The 27,575-nt window shown below is 30.5% G+C and overlaps 1 protein-coding gene across 1 annotated transcript; it reads right to left on the bottom strand.

The window, feature by feature from the left end:
• Positions 1-1,495: 1,495 nt before the first annotated feature.
• LOC123296912 (mucin-2-like) lies at positions 1,496-27,310 on the bottom strand. Its single transcript, XM_044878616.1, has 2 exons — positions 27,284-27,310; positions 1,496-4,788 (listed from the first exon to the last, which is right to left on the bottom strand). The coding sequence occupies exons 1-2, from the start codon at positions 27,284-27,286 to the stop codon at positions 2,113-2,115; spliced, it is 2,679 nt and encodes an 892-aa protein (XP_044734551.1). The 5' UTR covers positions 27,287-27,310; the 3' UTR covers positions 1,496-2,112.
• Between the last annotated feature and the right edge of the window lie 265 nt (positions 27,311-27,575).

Genomic DNA, 27,575 nt, shown 5'->3' with positions numbered 1-27,575 from the left:
GCAAGCATAGAAAAGAAAAAAAATGGCTCAATAGCAAAAAAAAAAAAAAAAAAAAAAAAATTGAAGAAGAAAATGAAATAATGTTGTTTGAAGACGAATATGAATAAAAAATCTTTTTATATTATTAAAAAATAAAAGGTACTTTTGCATTTAAATAGTCTTTTGATTCAATTTTGAGCATAAAAATCCCTTCACTATATTTCGTCCGGAAATTTGGTATAAATACTCCACTGTGCATCGGTAGCTAACTAACAAATAATCCATCAAAATTGCTCAGTAATTACCTATAATTTTAAGTTTTTAATTATTATTAACATATGTATTATTTTAAAATTTCTAAAATTATTTCGCCGATCGATGGTTTTGACTTACAGTTACATGTATTTTGGTCAGAACGATCTCAAATTATCCCCAACAAATTCTCGTACTGGACACGTAGTTTAAGCGTAGATCAGATTTTGTAGGGATGAATATGAACTTTTCTTGATTATTCATTATTTCATTCTACTTTAAAACGATCCAGATGTGTTATATGCCTAATGCATCAAGATATATTTTTTCATAAACATATTGTTTTTCCGCAAGGGAGCAAATTAGGTCAAAACTTTGGTGTCCATTTTCTCCAAAACTATAAAAGATAGAGAGATGAAATTTTATAGGTAGCTTCAATTAGTGGGCCTTATAAAAGATTTGAAAAAAAACAAAAGAAAAAATTTTCTAGAAAATACTTCAAACTTTTCGAAAACTGAAACAAATGGCGACTGGAAGGCAGCAATAAATTTGTGAGTTTTTCAACTTTTCTAATTTATTAAAAATAATGCAAGCACTGATATTCAACATTGTGTATACAGGGTATTTCAACAATTAACTCAATCACTTGTTAACACGCTTTAATTATCTTCATACGTATGTTAGTATGTTAGTATGTAATGGAAACTTTGAACATGATTTTGATCCCATTCAAAACATCGGATTATATCTTTATAATATGTACTATACTTGATTATCAGTTATGTATGTGTCACATGTATGTATGTGTTATGTGATTAAGAAATCAACACTGACTATGCATGGTATTTCAACAATTAACTCAGTCAATTGTTTGTTTTCACTTGTTAATTAGAATATCTACACTTTGACGTAAACAGTTGAACTGCAACTGATATAATATTCCACAAAATGAAATTTTCTTTGGTAATATGTATCAAAAGTAACGAATAACTTAACGATACGATTGTAACGACGTTTACATTTTATATAGACTTTACGTATGACGCTGAAGATACCAGCGGACATAAAAACAGTATTTTGTTTGCAGGATGGTTGGGAAGTCTAGATGAGAGGTAAAAAGGTTGGTACTGATAAAAAAATTGACAAATTTATTTTTTCGTACAAAGGATGTAAAATTTAAAAAGGTATTTGAGTAATTTATTTTTTTCTAAAATATTTTACATTTGTCATTAAAATACTCTTTACAAAAGTTATAACAAAATATATTGAACATATGAAAATACAAAATTTACAAAAATATTTTACATCAGCAATTTTTTGCTGGTTCGTTTTGTCGACTTATTTTGCCTTTGCTCTATAGAGAAGGCGAATGCGGTGGTAATATGGAAGTGATATGAAAATATGAAACATAATAACTATGTAATACTCATAAATCAATTGTGAATTAGTTAAAAGTCTCAAAGCAAAATGAAATTTTGTGAAAGCTATTAATATTAAGTTTTTTTTTTTCTTAAATTGTAAATTGGAATTTTTTGGATTTTAACTTTTATTGAATATTTCCATTCGTGTTTTCCATAGTTTATTCGAAAACTGGTCGGTTTTGATGGGCGTTAGAATGCACAACGATAGGTGATTTTATGAAACCAAATAACAATTAATATAATCGTGTTTTGCGTTTTTTTGCGACAAGTTTATACATAATACATTTATATAATACATAATATATTATATGATTATGTGATAAGGTATCTGAAATTTTAGGTGTGCTAAATTGTCAGTTCACCATGAATCCACCACTAGTTGGATGTTTTTACTGGAGCATACTACTCTTATTATCGTAATACTTACTTTCTAACGCCTACATCAATGTTTAATTTTTTCTTAAAAATTAAATGGAATGGCGGGTTTAGGATAGTAGTATCCATCATCAGGAGGAAGGTATGCTGGTGGTGTTGTTGATGGTCGTCGAGTTGTGGTAGTAGTCGTGGGCCGGCGAGTAGTTGTAGTGGGCCTTCGAGTAGTTGTAGTTGTTGGTGGTGGGATATATCTTGGGGTGGTTAATGGTGGTAAATATGTACTTGGCGGTAGTGTGGGCCTTCGTGTGGTTGTAGTGGGCCTTCGAGTAGTTGTAGTTGTTGGTGGTGGAATATATTTTGGAGTGGTTGGTGGTGGTAAATATGTACTTGGTGGTAGTGTGGGCCTTCGTGTTGTTGTAGTGGGTCTTCGTGTCGTTGTAGTGGGCCTTCGAGTAGTTGTAGTTGTTGGTGGTGGGATATATCTTGGGGTGGTTATTGGTGGTAAATATGTACTTGGCGGTAGTGTGGGCCTTCGTGTCGTTGTAGTGGGCCTTCGAGTAGTTGTAGTTGTTGGTGGTGGAATATATTTTGGAGTGGTTGGTGGTGGTAAATATGTACTTGGTGGTAGTGTAGGCCTTCGTGTAGTTGTAGTGGGCCTTCGTGTCGTTGTAGTGGGCCTTCGAGTAGTTGTAGTTGGTGGCGGGATATATCTTGGGGTGGTTACTGGTGGTAAATATGTACTTGGCGGTCGTGTGGGCCGGGGTGTAGTTGTAGTGGGTCTTCGAGTAGTTGTAGTAGGCCGTCTTGTAGTTGTAGTAGTTGGTGTTGGCCGTCTAGTAGTGGTTGTTCGTGTTTGAGGAAATGGAATTGATGGTACTGGATAGTAGTAACCTTCATCTTTTGGTGGTGGTGGTGGTGGTCTAGTGGTTCTCGGTGGAGAAGTTAGTGGTGGTAAATAAGGTGTGGGGGGTGGAGTAGGTCTACGTGTGGTTGTTCTAGGTCTTGGAGTCGTAGGTGGTGGAGTTGGTTTTCTTGTGGTTGTAGTTGTTGGGGGAAAAGTTAAAGGTGGTAAGTATGTGCTAGGTGGTAAAGTCGGCCGACGTGTTGTGGTTGGTGGAGGTGTTGGTCTACGTGTAGTAGTTCTGTATACTGGTGGTGGTCTTGCTTCCTCGAACGTAATTGATGGTTTTGGATAATAGTATCCCTCTGTCGGTGGTGGAGGAGGTCTTGTAGTTGGTCTACGTGTGGTTGTGGTTGTTCTGAAAGGTGTTGGTGGCCTTGTGGGAAAAGTTAATGGGGGTAAATATGGAGTTGGAGGGGGCGTAGGTCTACGAGTGGTTGTTGTAGGCTTTGGAGTCGTAGGTGGTGGAGTTGGTTTTCTTGTCGTCGTAGTTGGAATTTTAAATTCGAAAGGAATTGAAGGTTTCGGGTAGTAGTAACCATCATCATCACTAGGTTGTGCTATTTTAGGTGGTAAATATGGTGTTGGAGGAGGTGTAGGTCTTCGTGTAGTGGTGGTTGGTCTACGAGTTGTTGTTGTTGTGGTTGGTGGTCGTGTAGGGAACGTAAGTGGAGGCAAATAAGGAGTTGGAGGTGGCGTAGGTCTACGAGTGGTTGTTGTAGGTCTTGGAGTCGTAGGTGGTGGAGTTGGCTTTCTTGTCGTCGTAGTTTGAATTTTAAATTCGAAAGGAATAGAAGGTTTCGGGTAGTAGTAACCATCATCATCACTAGGTTGTGCTATTTTTGGTGGTAAATATGGTGTTGGAGGAGGTGTAGGTCTTCGTGTGGTGGTAGTTGGTCTACGAGTTGTTGTTGTTGTGGTTGGTGGTCGTGTAGGGAACGTAAGTGGAGGCAAATAAGGAGTTGGAGGTGGCGTAGGTCTACGAGTGGTTGTTGTAGGTCTTGGAGTCGTAGGTGGTGGAGTTGGCTTTCTTGTCGTCGTAGTTTGAATTTTAAATTCGAAAGGAATAGAAGGTTTCGGGTAGTAGTAACCATCATCATCACTAGGTTGTGCTATTTTTGGTGGTAAATATGGTGTTGGAGGAGGTGTAGGTCTTCGTGTGGTGGTGGTTGGTCTACGAGTTGTTGTAGTTGTGGTTGGTGGTCGTGTAGGGAACGTAAGTGGAGGCAAATAAGGAGTTGGAGGAGGTGTAGGTCTACGAGTCGTTGTAGGTGGTGGTGTTCTCAATGTAGGTGGTGGGGTTCTTCTCGTAGTTGTCGTTGGAGGTCTTGTTGAAATTTCAAAAGGAATAGAAGGTTTTGGGTAATAGTAACCATCATCATCACTAGGAGCAGGTTTTGGGTAATAGTATCCGTTATCTTCAGATTGCTTTGGAACTGGGTAGTAATATCCGTCATTATCGTTTGGTGCAGGTTTTGGGTAATCATAACCATTATTAATATTTGATGTTGGTTGAGGATAGTTGTATCCATCAGATCGTAAACTTGACCCAAGTATTATAATGTTGTCATTTGTGTCACTTGGTTCAACAAATTCATGCTGTATAAATGGACCAATACGAGTATCTTGGAAGTTTGTTGCAGCTGGCTCTTCGTATTCTAAACGACGCCATGGTACTGCTGACTTTCTGCTAGCGGCAGAGCATAGAAACGAATGTAAAGGATGTGAGCATAAATCTTCATTTGTCCCATCAGCCCATGGAAGTGCTCTAACTGGACGTTGCAATTCAAATGACTGTGCATTAACTATTGACACATAGCATAATGATACGACAACTAAGCGACACCAATTTAACAATGCCTGAAATAGAAAAACAAAAATGAATTTTTTTTATGAAAAAGGCATTTAAATATAAATATCATTCAAATCGAAATCGGCTTTGCATTTTTTGTGAAACTTTGTTTTTTTTATATGTATAAATTGCAAAAAATTAATCTAATAATTTCTAAAAAATAGAACCCACTCCAATCAGTAATTTCCTTATGAACAATTACATTTTGGAGTTGTCGCTAACCATATCCTTAGCTAAAAATTAAATTATTACCGTTAATTTCAAAGAAAATTTTTAATTGGAGTTGGTTCTTAAAATTTGGTTGCAAAAAATTTTTATATTATACTTCTTAATGAGTTTTGGTCTACCTTCGTATGAGACGAAGTTTCAACAAAATCAGTTTTAGATAAAAATTCAGTGAGTGAACAATCAAATCATTCCCCATTAATCTAAGATCCGAATTTAGATCGACACCGACCTTCACCAATTTGTTTCGTGAATGACAGTAATTTTTTATGAAATATAAAAGGTTAACCAATAACTCTGCAATGCGTTGCCTAGAAAAATGTAGCCACTTTGTTATTGTGTTAATAAAATTCATAAAAAAAACTTAGTTCAGGAAACAGATGAAACAGATGGGTGAAAATCGCCTCTAATTCGGCGCCTGTACTGTAATTTTCTAGCCTTAAAGACGTAATTTTTCTATTTTAAGTATACTCTATAATTTAAAAAAAACTATCTCGACGTGGATACCCAGTACCCGTGTCTAAAAACAACAAACAACAAATTTCATAGAAAAGTGGTGAAAAAACTATACTAATATTAGGAGAACATGTATTAAGAATAGTAATTATATGTCTAGAGTATTTGGGAAGCATCTATAAAAACTAGCGTGTTTGCCTAGTAATTATTATTATTTAAATTTATTTAAATATATTTTTTTGTTCAAATTATTTGTCTAGCGTGTTTTTTCTTAAGCGGTACATCTTTAGACCGTGAGTATTTGAATTTTCGTCAAACCTAAGACATAATAAACTTGAAAATGAGAGGCGAATCACGGAATTTGATAAAGGAATAAGGAAGATAAGGGTACAACAGAGAAACATTTGCTAGAGTAAAATAATATATAAAATATACGGATAGATTTCCAGGACCTCCTTTTTTTTGTCGGTTAAAAATAAACATAAGCGAGCACGGTAAAAAAAATCAATTAGAATTATTAATCTACAATTTATTAGAAGAAAAAATTTTTCTTTGCTAATATTCTGGCAGGGTATAAATGTGCAAACAAATATTTATCACTAAGATTATCGATAACAAGAAAGAAAGTCAGCACAGTTTTCGCTGATTGGGTAGTTCTTACAATTAAATATGCAAATATTCATTTTCTATCTATCGTTGTCAGTCAGGACAAAATTGTTTTCTATATGTATGTAAATATAAATAGTAATTAGTTGTTTGTACGAGGCAAATTAATTCAAGATAATCTCTAACTGATTGAAAATATTATTAATGGTTTTTTTATGCAAAAAATGTTTGTGTTTGAATTCTTCTCTTATCATATTTAATTCGACAATACTGACTTATACTTACAAATTTTATTAACCAAGAATTGTCATAAATGAAAATAAAAATAAAGGTCAAGGCCATCGTATTAATTACTACAAGTAATTAGAAAACGATGCTTTAAAATATTCATGCATAATTAATTGAAGTATTCCGTTTATTCTACATATTATCATTAATGGGTATTAAGAAATTCACGGATAACAAGTAGGATTTTATTATATTCTGCTCAATTTTTGTAACCTACTATGCACCTTTAAATAGGGAATTCTACTATGTTTGAAAAAGTACTTCAAAATGTTGATTTTCCTAATAAAAAGCCACAAAAAATTATATTCGGACAAAATTAACACGCTTTTTTAAAACCTTTTTTCTTCTGTCAAAAACGCTGTCATCGATGTTGGTGACGTAATATTGGTAAAATCAACAGTCATTACTTCAAAACATTTTGAAGAAGTAATTCTCCCTATAGCGAAAGTCGTAACATAATCGACTTCTATGTTGATTCTTGGTCTTTTTTTTACATTTCTAATATTTATGTCATTAAAAAAATGTGCTATTTCTTTCAAAAATTCAGCACAATCATTGCTTTTTATACTATGTAGGTATATAAAATATACCAAGGTATACTAAGTTTAGCCCCAAATTTGCAACGCTTAAGAATATTGATGCAATGAACAAAATTTTGATATAGGTGTTCATAAAATCACCTAATTAGTCCATTTCCGCTTGTCTGTTTGTCTGGCTGTTTGTACACCTGACAACAAAATAACTCAAAAACGAAAAAAGATATGAAGTTGAAATTTTTATAGTGGGCTGAGGACGTAAAAAGTCAAGTTCGTAAATGAGCAGCCTAGGTCAATTAGATCTTGGGTCTTAAATGTAAGAAACGTTCCTTATAAAAAAAATAAACAACTTTTGTTTGAAATATTTTTTCGAAAATATCACTGTTTACCCGTGAGGGCGCAAATTAGGTTCGAACATTGAATAGTATACTTATATTATATGGAAAAAATTGTCTCTATTTTTGTAATTTTAGTTTTTTAATTTAGTTTATATGTCTCCATGCTGTATCACGGGCGTTACTTTTATTTATTTTTTAAATATGTAATGCATATTTTCATGAATTGTTAGAATGCATTCTTTTTGACATTTAGCTTACAATTTTACAGTTTCAGTACTGCGAAAGAACATCGAACACATGTGCATAGTTATATACATAAAATTTTAATCCACTTTTTTGCTTTTTTACTCCCACAGTCGAATGAAAAATAATATATAGCAATGTTTAGCCAGCCAAATACCTATTCCTAACACTATTAACAAAAGTTTTCTTTCGTATGACCTCGCATTTATCGTTGTCTACCATGACTTGTGTTTAGCGTTCGTGACTAAGAGACAGGTATTCTTAAAATGCAAACATCCTCTATAAAATATATCGACAAAATATTTACAATTTTGTTACATCTTGAGATATGAGAAAGCAGACGATATTCACAATATTATATGATGTTTGAAAAAACATAAAAATTTTTTGTTGTTGAATACATAATTTACTCTTATGAAATTATTGTAATAAATAAATCAACTATAGTATGTCAAGTGTAACATCTTGATGTCAAAATTCCACGGATTAAGTATAAAAGTTGAATGTCCATTTTTAGTGTTCCGTACCCAACATTACCAACCCATATATTTTCCATGGCAAGACTAAGGCTAATACATCTTACTACTAAGCTAATACATCCTAATAAGAGCAAGATCATGTGCGGGACATAACTCATAAGACTTTTGTTAACAGGGAAACTTTTTTTTTAATGAGAGGAGATGAATCTGATCTATCCAAAGGCTGGATATGCGTATCTATTTTGTTATTTTTATTTTGGTGTTTGGAATAGCCTTCTAATTTTTGATGTCAGAACATTTTAATAAAACAACGATCTTTTTACTATTTGACAAGATTCCATATAATATTTTTAATTAATGGTTTTTTTGATTTTTTAAAATTATATCGTGTCTCCTAAATGGTACCAATACACAGCTTGTGCAAACGTACATTTAAATTTCTATTCTAAACATACAAATTACATTTACTTTGTTCCTTACTTTTGCAATTTTCATCAGATAAATAATGAAATTTATGACGAGTTCCTTAGGTAAAATATTGGAGTACCATTTAGGAGAGGCAAGGAGGTACCATTAATATGAAACTAGACGTAAAAATATTACTTTATCTACGTCCGTGAGTTAAAAACTACTTTTCTCACTCATTTTGAGTACAAAAAATAGTTCATTACAGTGTCGTAGTGAGAACTCGTTTTTTTATTTCTACTCTCATTTTCAATCAATTAAATTAGCTTAAAAAGGAGTTACATCTTTTTCAACCAATGAAATTAGCCAAACTACTGTCAAAATCTGAACTATTAACAAGTAAGTATAGTATTGACAAATTTTAAATTATAAAAAGCCGTGGGGTGGTGCTGGTGTGACTCTTGAGGTCCACACGAATAACTTCCCAGTATAATACATTTATATGTTTGTAGGTCACTACAGTATTTATTTATAAATTATCGTTGAGAAGTATATCTGATAAATCTTTTTTAATATATGTATAAAAACGACTCGACCGAATGTTAATTCTCTTCTGATCATATTATAGATAATGCGCTTCGATCGACACCTTAACGAAGTCAATATCATTTGTTGTTCATGCGATACCTATCTGGAAAAAAATGACCACATACGTACGTACAAACACACACTCACACACGTACTTCTTCTCATGCGTACGTTGGTAATGCTGTTATTCCATTTGTATCGCAAATAACAATTTTGATGCATTTTAATTAATTATGAAAATATTAATAATAATGTTTTTGCTTGGGAACATTTAAGTAGATCAACACTCTTAGAAAAGTTAAAGGGTATAATTTACTCTCTCCCTATATTAATAAAAAAATTGAAATTATTTATATAGTTTGTATGAAATTTACACTAAACCAGATTTTTATTGATCTCAACTGTAATTAAATGACAAAATTATGTGAAGACGTTTCAATATAGTTCATTATTTGATTACATATTTATTATACATAAATATTATCATATGTAATACAACTTTCACTACCTATACCAGACTCGTGTTTTTAATCGTGTGTTCCCCGAAAATATAGACTGATGCATTGTATGGAAGGCAAACGCGGCAGAGTTATATACGGATTCATGATACTCAGAATCATGGGTATTTTATTTATATATTTATTAATTTAGGGATATATCCATGATATATCCCTAAAAGTTGTTCTAGTATGAAGAAGGAATTGCTGCTACAAACCGTAAATTTTACCTGAGCTTTCTATAATGTTTAAAAATTACCTCATGCTCTGAATTGATAAGACATGGAGGCAAATTTTAAATTAGAAAACTTTAAAAAAAAACAGCTTTAAAAATAATTTTTTGTACACGGCAAAATATCGAAAGCAAAAATCAGTCTATACTCATATGAAAGTGTGTGTGATGCGCTCAATTTTTGGTAACAGCAAGAGATAGAACAAAACTATTTTATTTGTTCATTAAATCCCGCAGAAATGGAATCGAAAAACTAGAATCGATAAATGTTTCTATTTAATTTCCGTCGAAATGCAGTACTTCCAAACTAAGCTCGAGGGTTGCAAACTGGTATGTGAGTGCCTTTTTATTTTATTTTTTAAGTTTTTTTTGTGGATTTTGAGGCTTTGTACAACTTTACTGCTCCTTCAAATTCAGCTAGAGTTGAAAATTGGTGTATAAGTTGAGTTGGTAATCGGAAAAAAATAGACCCGTAAAAAACAGTTCGGAAAAATAGACCGAAAATATTATAGACAGGGAGTATTGTTGTAATTAAGAGTTGGTTGGATTGACGATAGAGGAGTTGATTGGGTTCTGAAGTTTTTAGCCCTACCGTTTAAAATTGAAACACTATTACAGAAATTTTTTTCGGCCTTTTTTTCCGGTTAATTTTGTTCTAAATCCTTTGAGCTAGTGGCAACTTCTCAGGCCTGTTTACTGTTTTTATACATTTCATGTTTTTGAAAAAATACCTACTGTGTGCAATCAATATCTTATCGAAATTTCAAATTTCTATCATAAGCGATTCAGACTGGGCGTCGATATAACAGTCTAATATTGCCTATTCCCCCTCCAGGTTATTTCCTTCAGTTGAAATGTTTCTGATTTTAAATAATAGACAAAAAGAATCATTTTGAAAAAAAATATCATCAAAATCGGAGCTGTTATTGAGGACTTCCGAGTAAAAACATTTATTGACGTGACTATTAAATGAAAGGTACATATGACTTTAGTAATGGATCTCTGTAGCTCACAAGTTACTTATAACTGTAATTCATTCACTTATAATAAAATATTAATATAAACATATTCATTCGTACGTATTGTTGTTATACGTACGTATTAAATGAATAAAAAATAACGCATCATTAATTTATACTTTTAGGGTTCCGTTGCCAATGTCTACATGTCCCAATTTCAAAAATTTTTTGATTTAATAAAATCGGTTTTCAGAGCACAGAGGAACCCTTGGCCTAGGTGCTAGGGATTCGTTTCCGGAACTCCTCTTATCTATTATTAATGAAATTGGTAAAATCATTGTACTAATCGGTAAAATGATTTGTAGCTGTTTGTTAAAAATAGAGCATTGCTTCTCTAAATATAACATTATTTAATATATATGACAAATTATTCGAAAACCTTTAGAGAATCACATTACTTAAAATTGCAAAATAGTAAAAACTTTTTTCGAAACATCATTTCGAAAATGCAACGGCTAGGGTACAAACACAAAACGATATTCAAAGTTTCTGATTTCATTTAAGGGCGTTTTTGAACACATGTTCTTCATACCAAACTGTTTTTTGTTCACTCTATTACATCCTTTAGCCAAGGCTCTCATATGTTTTCCCAAAATCCCATTCTTTCGAAGGGAAGCTAATCAAGGACTATCAGAATGGACTAATATTAAAAATGAAATGTGTCTTAATAAATTTTAAAATATGGCTATTTTTATGAGAACTGAAATAGCGATGTGATTGAAAATTTTGCGATGTGAAAATAAAAATTTTATGCAAAATTTCCTTAGAACAAAGTTTTCTGTCCTGATATTGAGATTAACTTTAAACAAGGGAAAACTATTATTGCAAGTAGAACTAACATCGATTAATTATTCTGATGAAATATAACTGTAAAATAATTTCATTAGCACTGGAAAATGAGTTGACAATATTCTATTGTATATGCGTATGTCTTTTAATCAAATTCTCGATTGCATTGAATTAATTGCATTTTAAAGCCCACGCAAATATACCTACTGATTGAGTTCTAAGTGTACCTATAAAACTAGCTATAGGTACAATATACCTTATATAGATATCTTGTTTTATTTTATTTATGAACTCTTATGTAAATATTACCATCATATATTCAAAGTTAAAAACTATTAGTACAACTATAGTACAACAAACTGGTTACAAATAAATTACAATAACAGATAATTCATGCATGTGTATATATTATTAGGCTTCAGTCACACGAGCGTCGATTTAAACTTACGTTTTATGTACTTCTACTTCATCTTTAAGGTATTTCCAGTATGAATGCACTAGTCGACAGATTGGGGGGCCTATTCTTTCATAGACTCAGAATAATGTTAGCTGTGAGATCCTGCAGTTGCAAAATGTTCAAAGCATGTAAAACTCACTGTTCTCCCAACTGGCCCTAACGATGTTAAAAAAAATTCTCGACAGAATTTAAAAAAAAAAGTAGGAGAGTTGAAAGAAATGTTTTTACAATAAAATAAGAAAAAATAAAAAAACTTCTAGATATTAATTTCGTTTTCGAGATATTATTTTTGATGTAAATTGGTCAAAATTGAGAACGTAGGCATCTCGTGCTTAAAACGGGCAAAGTTTCTGAAACTTTGGGACTAAATAGTAAGCCTTATTAAGTTCTCAAATTTAATTTCTCGTATTAAATTCTGTCGAAACAAAATTTTACCATTAGCATAAGAACTGCAAATACCATGCTGGAAATACCTTAAATCTTAAACGACGTTTGTTAAAATCTTACAGTGTGAAATGCAACTGTAATGCGTCTTAAAGTTGACGTAAATAGAACGTTTAAAAATTGACTTTTTTTTTAACTTTTGCCTGTTTTGGCAACATTATCTGTCTAGGGTTGATCGTTTCAATATTTGGATGCTATTCAATGCGGGTCCAGTATCTGCCAATGAAACGAGCAAATTGATCACGCCCTGTAGATACTTCCAGTTTACGGTGAGTGTTTTCATTACGCACATGGCATGGTGATTCGCTTATTATTCTTAAAATTCGATTCAAACCATTACAGAATTTCGATATAACTGTTCCTTAGTAGTATAGTTGAATGCCATAAGTCCACATAGGTTTACTTTATAAACTAACACTTTATTGTCTAATGTGAATTTAATTTATTACTTAATAGCCAATATAAAATATAAAATGTAAAGTTAGTTTCTCTTAAACCAGATATGTTTGCGCCTTGTAAGCTTTCTATGTAGGTGTATTCCCAAATATTTCACAAGAATTGCTTGCGGAAAACTGGTATTGTTCTTTGTAGCACTTGTGCAGATTTTTTTCTTCTTGAAGCTTATGATACTTGAACAGATTTTTACTGATTGGATAGGTTACGGCTCTTGAATTTTGACTTCAAATTGCTATCTTTTAGTATATTTCAAAACGAAGTATTTTGAACTAGTTATTTCTCAATAGTTTAGGGTATAAATTCTGTAATAAGGCGTTAGGCTTTAAATACAGAATTATTAATAATAATACTACCATTGTCATTGCGTTTGTTCTTCTGTCAACCGAAAAACAAATTACCGCCATGTTTGACATGGATAGTTACTGATCTATATATTATGCCTTCGTGAAAATTTTAACTATAATTTTTAAAGATGTGAGTAATAGAAGAAGTGTAGGATACTAAACTTATACAGGCAAAAATATTTCAATCTTATATTTCAAAAGCGGCACGACGTCGCTCATGTTTAAACAAGTGAAATTTACAAAATTTAAAAAACTCTCGACAAATTGTTCGCGTACGGAACCCTAAACTCGCACTTGAAAGGTAGCTAAGGACACTCTCCGTTAAATTACCTTTCAAAAGAAACCAAAAAAATTAAAATCGGTACATCCGTTTAGGAGCTACGATGCCACAGACAGGCACACATACACACATAGCGATCTAACTTATAATACCTCTTTTCTTTAGTTCGGGGGTTAAAAAGTCGAAGAACGACACGTGTAGCCTCATTTTTAATCATTTTTAAAAAAAGCATATTTTTTAAAGCAATAATATGTTCCCTATACGTCAATTTTCAGCACTACAATTTCATGTTTAAAAGCTTCAACCAAAAAAATTTTAAACTAGTAAATTCTGAAAATAATATTCTTTTTAGCGGATATTAATATTTCTCCTCTAGTATTCTTACTCTGCTTTTAGCGTTAGTCTTACTTGTTTTGCAAAATAAAAAAAATAAAAAAAAATCAGCAAAAAAAAAAAATTTTTGGTTTTTAAAAATTTAAAAAGAATAACGATGTCTGCTGCTTGACCATGAAGATGTCCCCGTATAAAAAAATCCAAATACTTTATTTTGCATAACCGATATTACTTCTTGTGTTTGCTGATTTACCATTATATTTTCGAAATATTTAAGTGGAAATATTTTAAAAATCACCTGTATACACTAATTATTATATCTCAATAAACTTCTCGGCGCTTCAAATGAATACATTTTTTAAACATTTATGACACATTTGAAAACCGACTTAAATTTTTTATATAATTTGGTATATATACATGAGCCCAATTTTGTTATGAGATTATTAGTACCTATTATGCACTTTTTTCTGGCGATTATTTTTAAAACATTATCAAAAATGCATAATGCATATATAGATGATTTAAGGAAAATTACATTATAATAATTTCTTTAATTTACATTTCACTAATTTTGACGTTTAGAGTAGGTATTCATGTTATTGCATTTAGACTTAGTGAATTAATTCCTTGGCCACTTAAATGCCTACAAGATATTATATTGTATGTAAAATTGGCATCTATAAAATACCTAGAAGGCATTTTTGAAAGAATTTCATTCGTAAAGTGAGCAATTATTTCTACTTACTCTGCAATTACTTATAAAACGTAGGACTTGAAGGATTTGTTTAGTCACGTTTCGTAGATTCATTCATAAAAAAAATTTTCACTCATTATGTTTACAAGTCATAAAACATATGTGTAAATTATTAGATGCATTCTTCATAATTCAATATTTTTTATATTTTTCTTAACTCAAAAATTTTTGATAGAGTTATTTTATTCCCCTTGAAAATTGAAATAAATTTTTGATATCTTAACAGTTTCTATGAGAATATTAACGTAAGTACAAAAAAAGTGGAACATTGCCTAGCGTGACTTCAAGCAAACGTGACATTCACAGTTCGTAGTAAATTTTAAATTTGTAAATTTTCCATTGTTTATCTGGGCAGGGAAATCTAGAAATTATGACGTTATATTTGCTGAGAAGATTCTAGAAAATGGGACAAGGAGGGATTAATATTACTTAATTGGAAGCATCATTCATAAGCCAAGTTGTAGAATATTGTTGTTTATTCTGAAGGCTAATACAGTGAAACCTGATTAAATGAGACATCAAGAGACCTGCTTATTTTTCTCAGTGTAATTAGAGGCCAGAATACAGGTTATTTCAATTATAGAGGTCTATTATAAAATAAAATAACGTATTATGTAAACATTATACGAGAGTTTTAATCTTTATTGGGAATCAAAAAAAGATAATAAGGGTAATACTTAAAAATATTCATGTAAATAATAAAATAATTAATTCAGAACATTGTGATTGAATTTTATCTTTATTCTGAAATATTCTACAAAGAGTAGATTTCGGCACATTAAATTCGACACAGACTTCATTGCGTATCTTCCCACTTACATAAACGGATGTTAACTTCAACTTTTCATGTACTGATAATGATTTGAGCCTTCGTTTCGGCATTTTTCAAATAAACATCCGTATGATAGTAAAGCAAAACCAAAACTGAAGGTCAGTGAGGTGAAGATCATGATAGGTTATGGAGGTTTCTCACTTATCCAGGCCCCACTTAAACAAATTCCACTGTATTTCAAAGTAATTTACGTGGTTAATGTTCTATTTATACAAAAATACACTAGACGTATTAATTTTAGCTTATCGATATGCTCTCTAAAGGTCATATTCGCTACGGTTTACATATAAAGTGCAATAAATTACATATTTCATTTCCAATAAGGTGTAGAATAAGTGTTGGTATTAAATTAATTTTAATTGTATGCCGATGAATTTATTTAACAAAAATGCAAATAATAGAGATTTATACAAGTAAGTTTATTTACAAACATAAACTCTGTTATAAATATGTGTGTATAATGTGTATGGAGGTGTGTTTCACCTAAAACTTGATGATGAATTTTTAACAAATCTTAACATTTTTGATTTACGAACAGGCCAATTTTTGAAAAAAAGTACACAAAGTGAACGTTTAAGGAAATTTTATTAGCAAACTTCAAATAGACCTTTTTCATGAAAAACGGAAATACTTTTTCTTATTTTTTTATGAAAATATAGGTCGAATAGAGCCTGTTACTCGAAAATTACGCATTTTTAACAATAAAAACACTATGAAAAAAATTGTAAAAAAATCACAATATTTGAAATAATTTAAAACGATTTTTCTTTGGCTCCACCGCACACGTGATCTGTTACGTCAATCCGACAAGCAATGACAATAAAACAGTGTCAACAGCTGTATTAATATATCACTATCAATTTTAAATGACGTCACAACACATTCGTGTAACTTCGTGTGTTTCCGGATCGTTTACCAATTTGAATTTTAATGATTTTCATTGTCTGTTTTCTCGGTCATATGGTTACAAAAAAATCGGGAAAAAAAATTAGCCCATTTATCAAGAAATTTACTTTCATTTAAAAAAAAGAAAAAAAACTGTGAAAAAGGTCTATTCGGATTATATACCTCCAAAAACATAATACATTTAAAAATGACGATTTATATGTGTTACCCCGAGAAAAATGGGCACGTCGCCTCTACGCCCCCCTCACCTTATCAATTTACGACAATGCAAGAAACGAATATTCTTTTGCGCTGAAACATATTTAATCATACAACGCATCTTTTCCGACTTTTGTACATTGGAAAAGATGTTATAGATTAGTGAGTACTAGAATCCTTCTTGCGATCTTTCATATTCGCAAATTCCTACATTGACACGGTTGGTTGATTTTTTGCTTCTTCGTTTTTTATTGGAGTAATAAGAAAGAGCTCAATCTTAATTGCCTCATAGTCACTATTTCTCAGATAAATTTTGAGTACTCCAATTTCAAAAAGATCTTTCTTCGCTTGCAACTGTGACTGGAATTATCGTTTCTATGAAACTACTGCATGAAGAACAATTTTGGATCAAAAGGTATTTAAACTTATCCGCATCCGTTATAGATCGCAGAAATTCTAACTAGGGAATTTATGAAAGATAATTTTCAGTATTATTTGTGTTCAAGCTGACATTGGATAAACTCAATCAAAAAAGAAATCATGATAATTAAAACTATTAATCTTATAAAATGATCCATGGAAAAAGTCTGATATTTTCATAATTTACAACAAATAAAATCGGATTTGTTCTGGTACTCATATAGTTGGGAAAAACCGCAGTTATAGAACACTAAAGATATGTAAAAAAACTATCAGTTGTTCCTATTAACCAAAATATTTTGAAAATTGGGTTATTTATTTAACTTTATACCTACGTGTATTGAGCGAAGTGAGAAGTCCAACATTTATCCATATGCAGCAGATCTTTGAAATATACTTTCACTCATAAATAGCCAGAGGGTCATTTAAAATAACAATTGTTATTTGTCTCTTGATGAATTATTTGACATATGCAGGTACTAATAATTTGGAAATTTACCATTTTTGTGGGATAAAGTCGACTTAATTCCCTTTAAAAAAATCGTGTCTAATCTAAAAGCTGTAATCTGGAATAGGTACGCACGAAAATAATGTTAGCTCTATCTGAATTGGGTCGTTACAAGATATAATATATATTATTTTAAAAATCTATCAAAAATTATTCAATTTGGGACTTTGGTTAGTTAAATTTAATATTTTTTGAAATTTTTAATTGATACTGATAAGCTAAATCTCCGTCTAGCGTGAGGATGCATTCTAATTGATTCCTATCGAAACACTCGATATATGTCGATAGGTTTTTTCGATGTTAGCTGAGCATACGAATTCATCAGCGCTGTCAGATGGAATAATTGGATACAAAAACGGAATATTTTTTTAATTATCTATATCCTAGACTGCCTTGCTTATTTTAATTATGGAAGCTGCGAATATTTATGAGCAAGATTTGAACGATTGCAGCGAAACCGAGCTCAGGCAAGAAATCATTCTGTGGCACAGGAATTGCAAGAACCCGGAGTTTAAAAAAGCTCAGGCTGCACTCATGCGAGTCATCAAATCGAAGGAATACAATAATTTTCTTCCAAAAATTTCAATATTGTTACAATTGTTCTCGACGATCCCCGTCACCTCAACAACAGCTGAAAGGATTTTTTCTCTGCTGAAAAGATTGAAATCTTACCTGCGTGTAAATATGCCCGAGCCCAGATTCAACGGGTTTGCACTCGGTAACGTTCACAAAGAGATATAAATCAAATCAAATCACAACTGAAGAAATAGTTAACATGTTTTGCCAAGTAAAACCTCGTCGTCAAAATATTGAACTCGACAGACGTGGATTGTTAAATAAAATCCATTATTATACGTACATCCATGTGTGATTCAACAACTTGCGATACCAGCAACAATTATTCTTTAATTATGTTATAGAGAAGTCCAGAAAAATGTTCATTGAGACTGATAATATACCAGTAAATGAACTTTTTCCGGTTTTCAAAAATTTTATTGATGAATCATAGCCTCCTCTCCCCAGAATGAAATTCTAGATCCGCCACTGGTGGATGCTAAACTTAAGATATCCTTGTCTCAATGAGAGTTGTGGGGATGGCGACTTGGTTATTCTAATGGCAATTCTTACTTAATTTTTATTGCCATTCCATTGTAAATAATATTACTTTTACGCTGACATGTAAATAGCATCACAATGTGATAATAAACGAATAATAATGGCCATCATAAATTGATATGTATTTAATAAAATATTTATATTTATGTAATAGAGTGGGAGTCGTATTCTTAATATGACAACAAGGAACTGTGTTAAGTCATTTTTTAATGAAATACAGTTTAAAAATCAAAAGTTCAAATATGATGATTGTGAAGTCGATGTGATGTCGATATTATGATATATTGATGAGATTTTAAATTACGAATAAAAATAAAAATATAAAACACCTGATTAATAAATTATTGTGATAGAAATCTATAATATTATACTGAAAAAACATGTTCTTTCAAAAATTTGCATGTAATTTAAATGTTATTAAGTCACCGTTTGAATGAATGATAGACGGACAGAAAAATAGACAAATGGACTCAGATTACAGATTACAATGGTTTAAAAAAAAATTTAATAATTAACATTTAATAAAGTTGTTTGGATTGAAGATGAGATTATCTTGTCATTTAATGGAAAGTGAAGTTTATTTAGGGTATTTCATAATGTTGGTCTCACCTATATTTGGAATGACTATTATAAACTCATCTTAAATTACTAAACTTGAATTTCTTGATTGCTAAAAAGCTGTCTCAAGTTAAGCAATGGGTATTATTACACAGCCATCAGCAGCTTATTATAGTAAGTAAAGGGTTTTTCATTCAAAATGATAGAACTTAAACAACTGATATATGAGAAAAATGGATTATTTTATTTATTAGATATGTGATACAGGAAACCGGAGATGATATCGGTTCGATATAATCGCTGGTATTGTTTGTCCTCATATCTAAGGGCACATTCGCATGTTGCTTATTTATTTACTGAACCAATTGAAATTATTTATATTTCTAACCAAATATAAAAATGGACTAAAATTATTTCCCAATAATAACTAAATACAGCGAAAATTAAAAAAATAACAAGTGAATACAAACAATTGACTGAGTTAATTGTTGAAATACCATGTATAGATAGTGTTGATTAAGTAATTGTTGGTATTTCACATATCACACACACACATAACTAATATTCCCATATAATACATACTATATAATTTGCGCCCTCACGGATAAACAGTGATGTTTTCGAAAAAATGTTTCAAACAAAAGTTGTTAATTTTTTTGTTAGGAACATACATTACATTTAAACTTTTGTCCTACGTCTAACGGTTTACAAGAAAACCGTTTCTGACGCACAAAACAATTGACCAATGTTGCTCATTTACGAAATCGATCTCACTTTTTACGTCCTAAGCACGCTATAAAAAATCCAGCTTGGAAGAGCTATCGTATCCACAGCCAGGCGTACGGACAGACGGACGGACAATCGAAAATGAACTAATTAGTTGATTTTATGAACACCTACATCAAAATTTTATTCGTCGTATCAATATTTTTAAGCGTTACAAACTTGGGACTAAACTTAGTATACTTTGATATATTTCATAAATACATGGTATAAAAATGTTTAGTAGCGCATATCTCATACACAAAATGTTTAAGTTTAAAGATACTTCAATGAAAAAGTTTTTAATAAATTGATCCGTTACTTCATGAAACTATTGTCAATTTAGTCGCAGAAATAATATTTGTATTCATTACTACTGTGATTACTTTGACGGAGCTTTCAGTGTACAATATGTTCCAGAAATCTTTATGCACTCTTGAATCTTTTTTCTTATTAGATATAGAAAATTATTTCAAGCACAAGTTGTTCGTTTCAAAGATAGGAATTTTATAGGCACCTTGGATTGGAACTTGACCTACAAGGTCAGTTACGAATAACTCGTTTTTCGTTGCTACATATATACTTGAGAAAAGTCAACTTTAAATTAGAAAGTTGTTCTTAAAAACATGAAAATTTTTTGAATGAAACATTTACATATAACAGAAATTAAAAGTAAAAATCTACCACAACTATTAAATTTTGACTCAAAATTTTATATTTTAGCTCCAATTTCGGGTTTTGGGTTTCTATTCATATTTCAAGAAAACAATGTACTTAAGTTAAATTTATAAGGAAAATTTTTCTAATTTAAATTGGTCATCTATCTCTTACCAGTAACGAAAATGAGTTGACCTCTAACTGACCTTCAATGTCCATGCTTCTCTTTAATACGAATATCTCAAAAATGCATCTTATTAAAATAAAGGACTTTTAGGACATGTTGTATAACGTAACACATACTTTTTATACAGCTTACGTATAAAAAGTTACGTTTGATACAGCTTACTATTTATTTTCGATATGATGTTGACTTCTAATAACTAAAAAAACTATTTTTATTATTAGTATAGTAAAGGAAACTTTTTCCTTCGAAAAAATTGTTTGCTGGAGCTATCGCCTTACGGTTTTTCCAATATAAAGAAGTTATTGTAATGGGGTCGAAAATCCAAATTAAAATTTTCAACTTTTATTTACAGAGTCAGGATAATGTATTAACACCACTTTTAGATTGATGTCTGTGTGATCGTGGGTGATCGTTCATTTGAAGACATTTTTTCTTTCACGATTTTTCGTGAAGATCCGAAAGGCTGACAAAAGCGGCGTGTAGAAACGCTTTTACACTTGAAATTTTTCTGTTAATATTAGGCAACTGGAAGTTTTGATCATTAAAAATCAATTAAGCAATAATTTATACCTTGATAATTTTTCTGTAAAATACTAATAAAATAAATATTTATACATTAACTCTTTAATGAAGTGTTTAGGGAAATTATGGAAAATTTTCATTATTGTCTTCGAAAAGATATATGAAAAACATTCTTTAATATTCTGAGAAGTATTCTTTAATATTCTGAGAAATTGATGTTGTGAACCATAAGGGTCGTACTCACCAGAACAAGTTCTTTCCATTGTGTCAAGTTAATAAAAATAGCTATAGTTAAAAATCTCTTGTGTGGTGTACCTTCAGGTCCAACAACTCCTCTAATATACATATAACGTATGCGACCCGTTCTTACCGATTAAATTTAGAAAAGTTATTATTATTAGAACGGCTACATTCGAAAGATAACCAAAATCATGATCATTCTCGGTAAGAAATAAAAATAATGTCTTCCTAAGAGTGGAATGTTTCGTGCATCGTTTCTTTCTTACGAATACAAGTTTTTTTATTATTTCCGATAGTACCGTTTGAATCGTTACAAGCGGAAGATTGGTTCGAAAAATTACCAAAAAAAAAAAAAAATCATTTTTGTGCTTAGCCAAATTATATTCAAAATAGTAATTATAAAACTTTTTGTAATCTATCGAGATTTATCGTCTGCCTGTCGAAAACTTATCGAAAATCATCGGCGTTAGCGGCTTTATGATAAGGAAACAGTCTATGCAACACCTTATTTTTAACGGTAAAATATTAGGTCGTAAATAAAGTCTACCAAGAGAAAGAAAGGCAATTATCTGCCTAACATTCTTATATTCGCATAAAACTATTGAAGAACTTTTTCGAATTCATAAATTAACTTGGCATACGATCGGCAGCCGTGTCTGCAAGTCCATCTGATCGCCAACGTCTGTTGGCATGGCACACAATGATGGTGATATAAAAAAGAAGAGTTAATTTTACGATTAAAGCCAACTCTAACATTTTTCTCTGCCTACAGGCCATAAAATTTGGAATATCATCGTTAAATTATGAATTTAATATTACAATTAGTTAATTTTTTAAAAACATAGGTAATAGTTAAGTTATACAATATTGGGTGTGTTATTAAACAAAATGAATTAAATGTACGTAATATATTGATATTGTTTATATATGTACATAATGAATTGTATTTATTTTTAATTAAGTGGTTAATTAAAATATGTGTGTATAAGTATAAAATATTAAATGTAGATATAATATTATATAATTTAATGTAAATCTTCATCAAAATATACAAAAAAATTCATTAGCAGCAAAACTCCTAAATCATCACTAAAGTCCTACTTCCTTCCACCTTGTTATATATCTCTTATTATAAGAGGTTTTTTATTGAAATGTAATTGCCCATTTTTTTAAAAGAAGCACAGGATTATACATAAAAAATTCGTAGCACAGAAGCTTCGTTAGCTAACAGAATATTGCATTTTTTATTTTTCAAGAATTTCGAAAACTAAGCGCCTAGAGAAAAAATCACAAAAGTATTTTTTTGCTTAAAACTGATCAAAAAATACAAAAATATTTTTTATTTTGAATTCTTGACCTTTCAAATACCAAAACCCTTCTTGATACCAAATTTTATTCAAATCGTACTTAAATTGTGAACGTTAGAGAATTTACAGACACATTAACGTATAGACACATGCATACATACACACATACATTTATATATATATATATATATATATAAATGTATGTGTGTATGTATGTATATATGTATAATACTGTGTCCAAAAAATAGGGTGAAATTTGAATTTTAAACTGCGCGCGTTATGCGTCATTTGCGTAACGCTATCCGCCTAAAAAGGCCAGAATTGTGGAAAGACAATTCATGGTTTTTACACCACGATAATGCACCATCCCATACTGCACTCATAATTCGTGATCATTCGTCAAAAACTCAACCCATATCGTTCCTCAACCACCGTATTCCCCTGATTTGACGCCGTGCGACTTCTGGCTGTTCAGCAAGCTCAAAAGACCGCTCCGGGGACCGACCGTTTTGATACGATAGAGGAGATTCAAGCCGCAGCGAAGACGGGACTGAAGACAATCCGGAAAGTGACTACAACCAGTATTTCGAAGATTGGAAAATCCGTTGGCATTAGTGCATTGCATCGGAAGGGGATTACTTTGAAGGGGATGAAATTGATTTGGAAGAATAAATAAAGAATTTTCAAAATAAATACAATGTCACCTTTTTTTTTGGGCACAGTAGTATATATAAATTTTAACGATAGTCATTTTTGACATCTATTAACAGACACAGAATATTATTTTGCATTATTAATTAAATATAGGTACACATTTTACAATGAAGAGTTAATTAAACCATAGAAGAGTAAATTATATTAATTAAATTTTGTACCACTACTAAAATCTCCTCTCACTTTATAATATGATGCATTTAACCTATTCTAATAAAAGCATTTACATGTTTTACTTACGAAAAAACGTTTCAAACAAAAGTTGCTTATTTTCTTACAAGGATCATTTTTTACATTTAAACTTTTCTTCTATCTCTAACGGTTTTCAAGACCCAATTGGTTTATGTTGCTCATTTACGAACTGAATCTAAATTTTTACGCCCTGAGTATGCTATACAAATTTCAGTTTGATATCACTTTTCGTTTTTTAGATATCGACAGACAGGCAGACAATTGGAAATGGATAATTAGGTGATTTTAAAACACCTATATACCAAAATTATGTTCGTAGCATCTAAATTTTTAGGCGTTACAAACTTGGAACTAAAGACAATATACCTTGATATATTTCATATATACATAGTATAAAAATAATGTTTCCTCCAGGTTTACATTGTTTTTCAATTTCTAAGAATGGAAAGTGTTTTTTTTTTTCAAATCAACTGTATATTAATTATTATATTACAAACTTTTCTCGCCTACACCAACCACAAAATGAATTTGTTGTCACAGACAAAAAATTGAACTCAGGGCTCCAAATTCATAGTTACGTATCCATAGTCTTGATGTGTGTTACCTCCTACGTTCTATTTACTGTTTTTTTTTTTATAATACCCAAGTTGAGAAATACGAAAATATGCCCTTGAAATAGACTAAATTTTACGATCGTTTACAATACTAGCGTCTTAAAGGTTAGCCAGTATTTGTAAAAAGAGGGTGTGTGACATGGCGTTTTCATTTTCTAAATTGAAATAAATTAACAAATGCAGTTACTGGGTGAGTTAATCTCATTTCACACTTAAGACGGTTCTCTACACATTTTTCAATGACGTGAAATCATTATTTGATTGGCGTGAAACTTTATAATTTTTTAAGACCCCTCTTACATCTTTCAAAAGCAGACAAAAAAGTCATAAAAAACACGGGATATTCGAAAAACTGGATATCCATAAATGCGACACTCGAGTCGCAATAAAATTTACCTTTATAACAAAAAAAAATTTTTTATTAAAAATTTACCTTTATTAATTCTCAAAAAGTCAAAGAGAATCATGCAAAATTTGTGCAATCGTAGTGCATGGTAAATTTATCTTGAATCACTCAATATGTATATTTTTATAAAAAAATGACATAATATTTAAAAAAATTTATCTTTAATTAATTTATTTTTGGTTATATACGTAGGTGGTATTTTATAAGATGATCCTTATTATGTGAAAGATGGCCAAGGTTTATTTGAATTCTATTTTAAATCCGGTTTTTTAATTTTAATTTAATCGCAAATCTGTCATTTATAAGTACGTGATAAAATTATAAAAATTATATCTATAACTATTAAAATTTTTTTTTCAAGTTTATTTATTACGTTGCCAAGAAAAACAGTTGCCGCTAGAAGAAACTCATATGCTTGGTGTTTTATTGTTTTGTGAGTAAGGTCAAACGAGTCGCGAACGTATGTTCACTTAAAACACAATCTGTTAAAGTGTTAAATGGAGCTCTTACGTGCGTTAAAATTTTTTATGTGTGTTTACATCCTATTTAATAGGTACAATTTATAGCTATAATAAACGTAAAATTGAAAAAAAAAACCCAAGTTAGACTGTAAACCCAAATTTTTACACTCCTTAATTTTTTCGAGACATTCAATCCTCAAATGTATAAAAACATATTTTCGGAGTATATTAAATTTAGTCCCAAGTTGTAACGCTAAGAAATATTGATGCTACAAGCAAAATTTTGGTGTAGTTTATACGTAAGAATATACCTCAGATTTTAAAATAATTCTCCTGTCTGCTTTTTCAACAAAATATTTAGAAGAAAAATAGTAGTTCTTAAGAAAACATACTTCGGAAAAAATCGGATTGTTGGAAGTTGCTTAAAACAGTCGGAAAAGTGTAAAAACAGGTTTTTTTTTTTTGAAAAAGGATTTTGATAAAAAACAAAAAATAGAGGGTTCTAGAGCTAAAAAAACGGGAAAAATGAGACAAGCTAAAATCAAATCCGTTTGAAACTTTATGAGAAAACACAGTTTCATCGCAAAAATATCGCGTTTTTTGCCTTTTATTTTCTCAGATTGTATGACTCGCAGGGCATCCGTTCTAATCTCAAATTTTTGTTTTAATGGCGGATATTTTCGCGATAAAATCGTATTTATTTTCTTGTAAAATTTTGAAGGGGTTTGACTTATAAGATAATCTCCTTTGTTTCGTTTTTTATCTTTAGAACCCTTATTTTTTTTGTAATTAATAAAAATCGTTTTTTCGATTTTTTTTAAATACCTTCCTACACTCCAATTTTTTCCAAAGCATGCTTTGTTAAAAACTACTATTTTTATCCTTATTATCTCCTTGAAGAACCGGGCGGGATAATTTTTGCAAAACAGCCCAGATGCTTCTTTATTTCAATATTTTTTCTTTTGTTATAATAATATACTAATTATATTAGGTGTATTCTATTTATAAATTTATATAAATAGAAGTAGTAGATAATAAAATTTGCATCAATTTAAGTATTTATACAAAATATTTTTGGAATAAAATTCCCAAAATAAAAAGTTGAAACATGAAAACAAAAAACAATGTGATTGTTCTTATTATTTGTTCTTACTTTGTATAATTTTCTGGTGTAGAATCCACTTTTACAGTTAGGCACATTCCTCCCAACTCACCTTCCTTTTATAACAATCATTTCTAACTGTTAGTTTAGCTATCCTTATTTGGACACGGCCAACGGACAAAAAAAATTTTTCTTTTTATTTGTTTCAAGAGATAATAAACAACAAAGATAATAATCAATAAGAACCGTTTAGAAAAAAATATTTAATTTGCTCTAATACGTAGGTTAATAATTTGTATTTACAAAATTTAATTACATAAACATGATTTTTAAATTTTTACTTTGATCATTTGTAGAAAAAATAATTATTGTGGGTGATGAACTTTTGGTAAAGTAATGTTTTTGTTTTCAATCAATCCTTTAAATATTTAAAAAGCTTTTAACCTCGCCAGCAGAAAATGGATTCTACAATGAGCTTGTATTTGGATAAACAATGTTAATTGCTGATGCTTCGTGTTGTTTTGCAAAATGTTACTTATCCGGTTATACTTTTATTCTCATTGTTTAAAGATTTGAATTGGTCGCTTATCCGGTAAAAATTTTATTCTCATTGTCGCTTACCCAAAAGTATTAACACCATATTTAAATTTATTTTTCTGGTGTTAAGATTCGTTATTTATTATTATTCGTTATTTGAACATTCGGTTTCTTAGATGCGAGGATTATTGATCAACTCAAAACTTTCTCATTCGTTTTATTACTGATTGTATTTTTTCATGAGCCTAAAGATATTACAATTAGTAATGAAACATTGTTATAGTGAACAAAAATTTTGCGGTTTTGAACACGGTTATTTTTTAATTAGTTAATTTAATAATTAGTTTTTAATTAAAAAACTGAACAAAAATATTACTTAAGGCCCGGGTAATCAAAATTTAATAACAAAGAAATAAATTTTAATGCAAAATCATTGATTTGAGTAATAATTATTTTGAGAAAAAATATTTTAAATAAAAATTTAAAACTCACCATCTTTGTCAAAAAAAAAAAATTCCAATTTTTAAAATTAATTACACTTTAATTTAAATTAATGATTATATCATTGTTCCATAGACACAAACACTTTTAACTCCAAACTTGATTTAATCAATCAAGTTTTATCAACAAAAAATTAATAGTAGCGCATTAACCGATGATCAACGGTAAGATATTCAAATATGTGGTTGATCACACATACAAGATGTTTAGGTATGTATTGAGAAGATGATCTACAGAAAATACCATACACTACGTGCTGCTGTGGAGATGGGACACTAATTGA

Source organism: Chrysoperla carnea, chromosome 1 (genome assembly GCF_905475395.1).
Source record: "Chrysoperla carnea chromosome 1, inChrCarn1.1, whole genome shotgun sequence".
NCBI classification, from domain to species: Eukaryota; Metazoa; Arthropoda; class Insecta; order Neuroptera; family Chrysopidae; genus Chrysoperla; species Chrysoperla carnea.
This window is presented reverse-complemented; position numbering and strand designations above follow the sequence as displayed.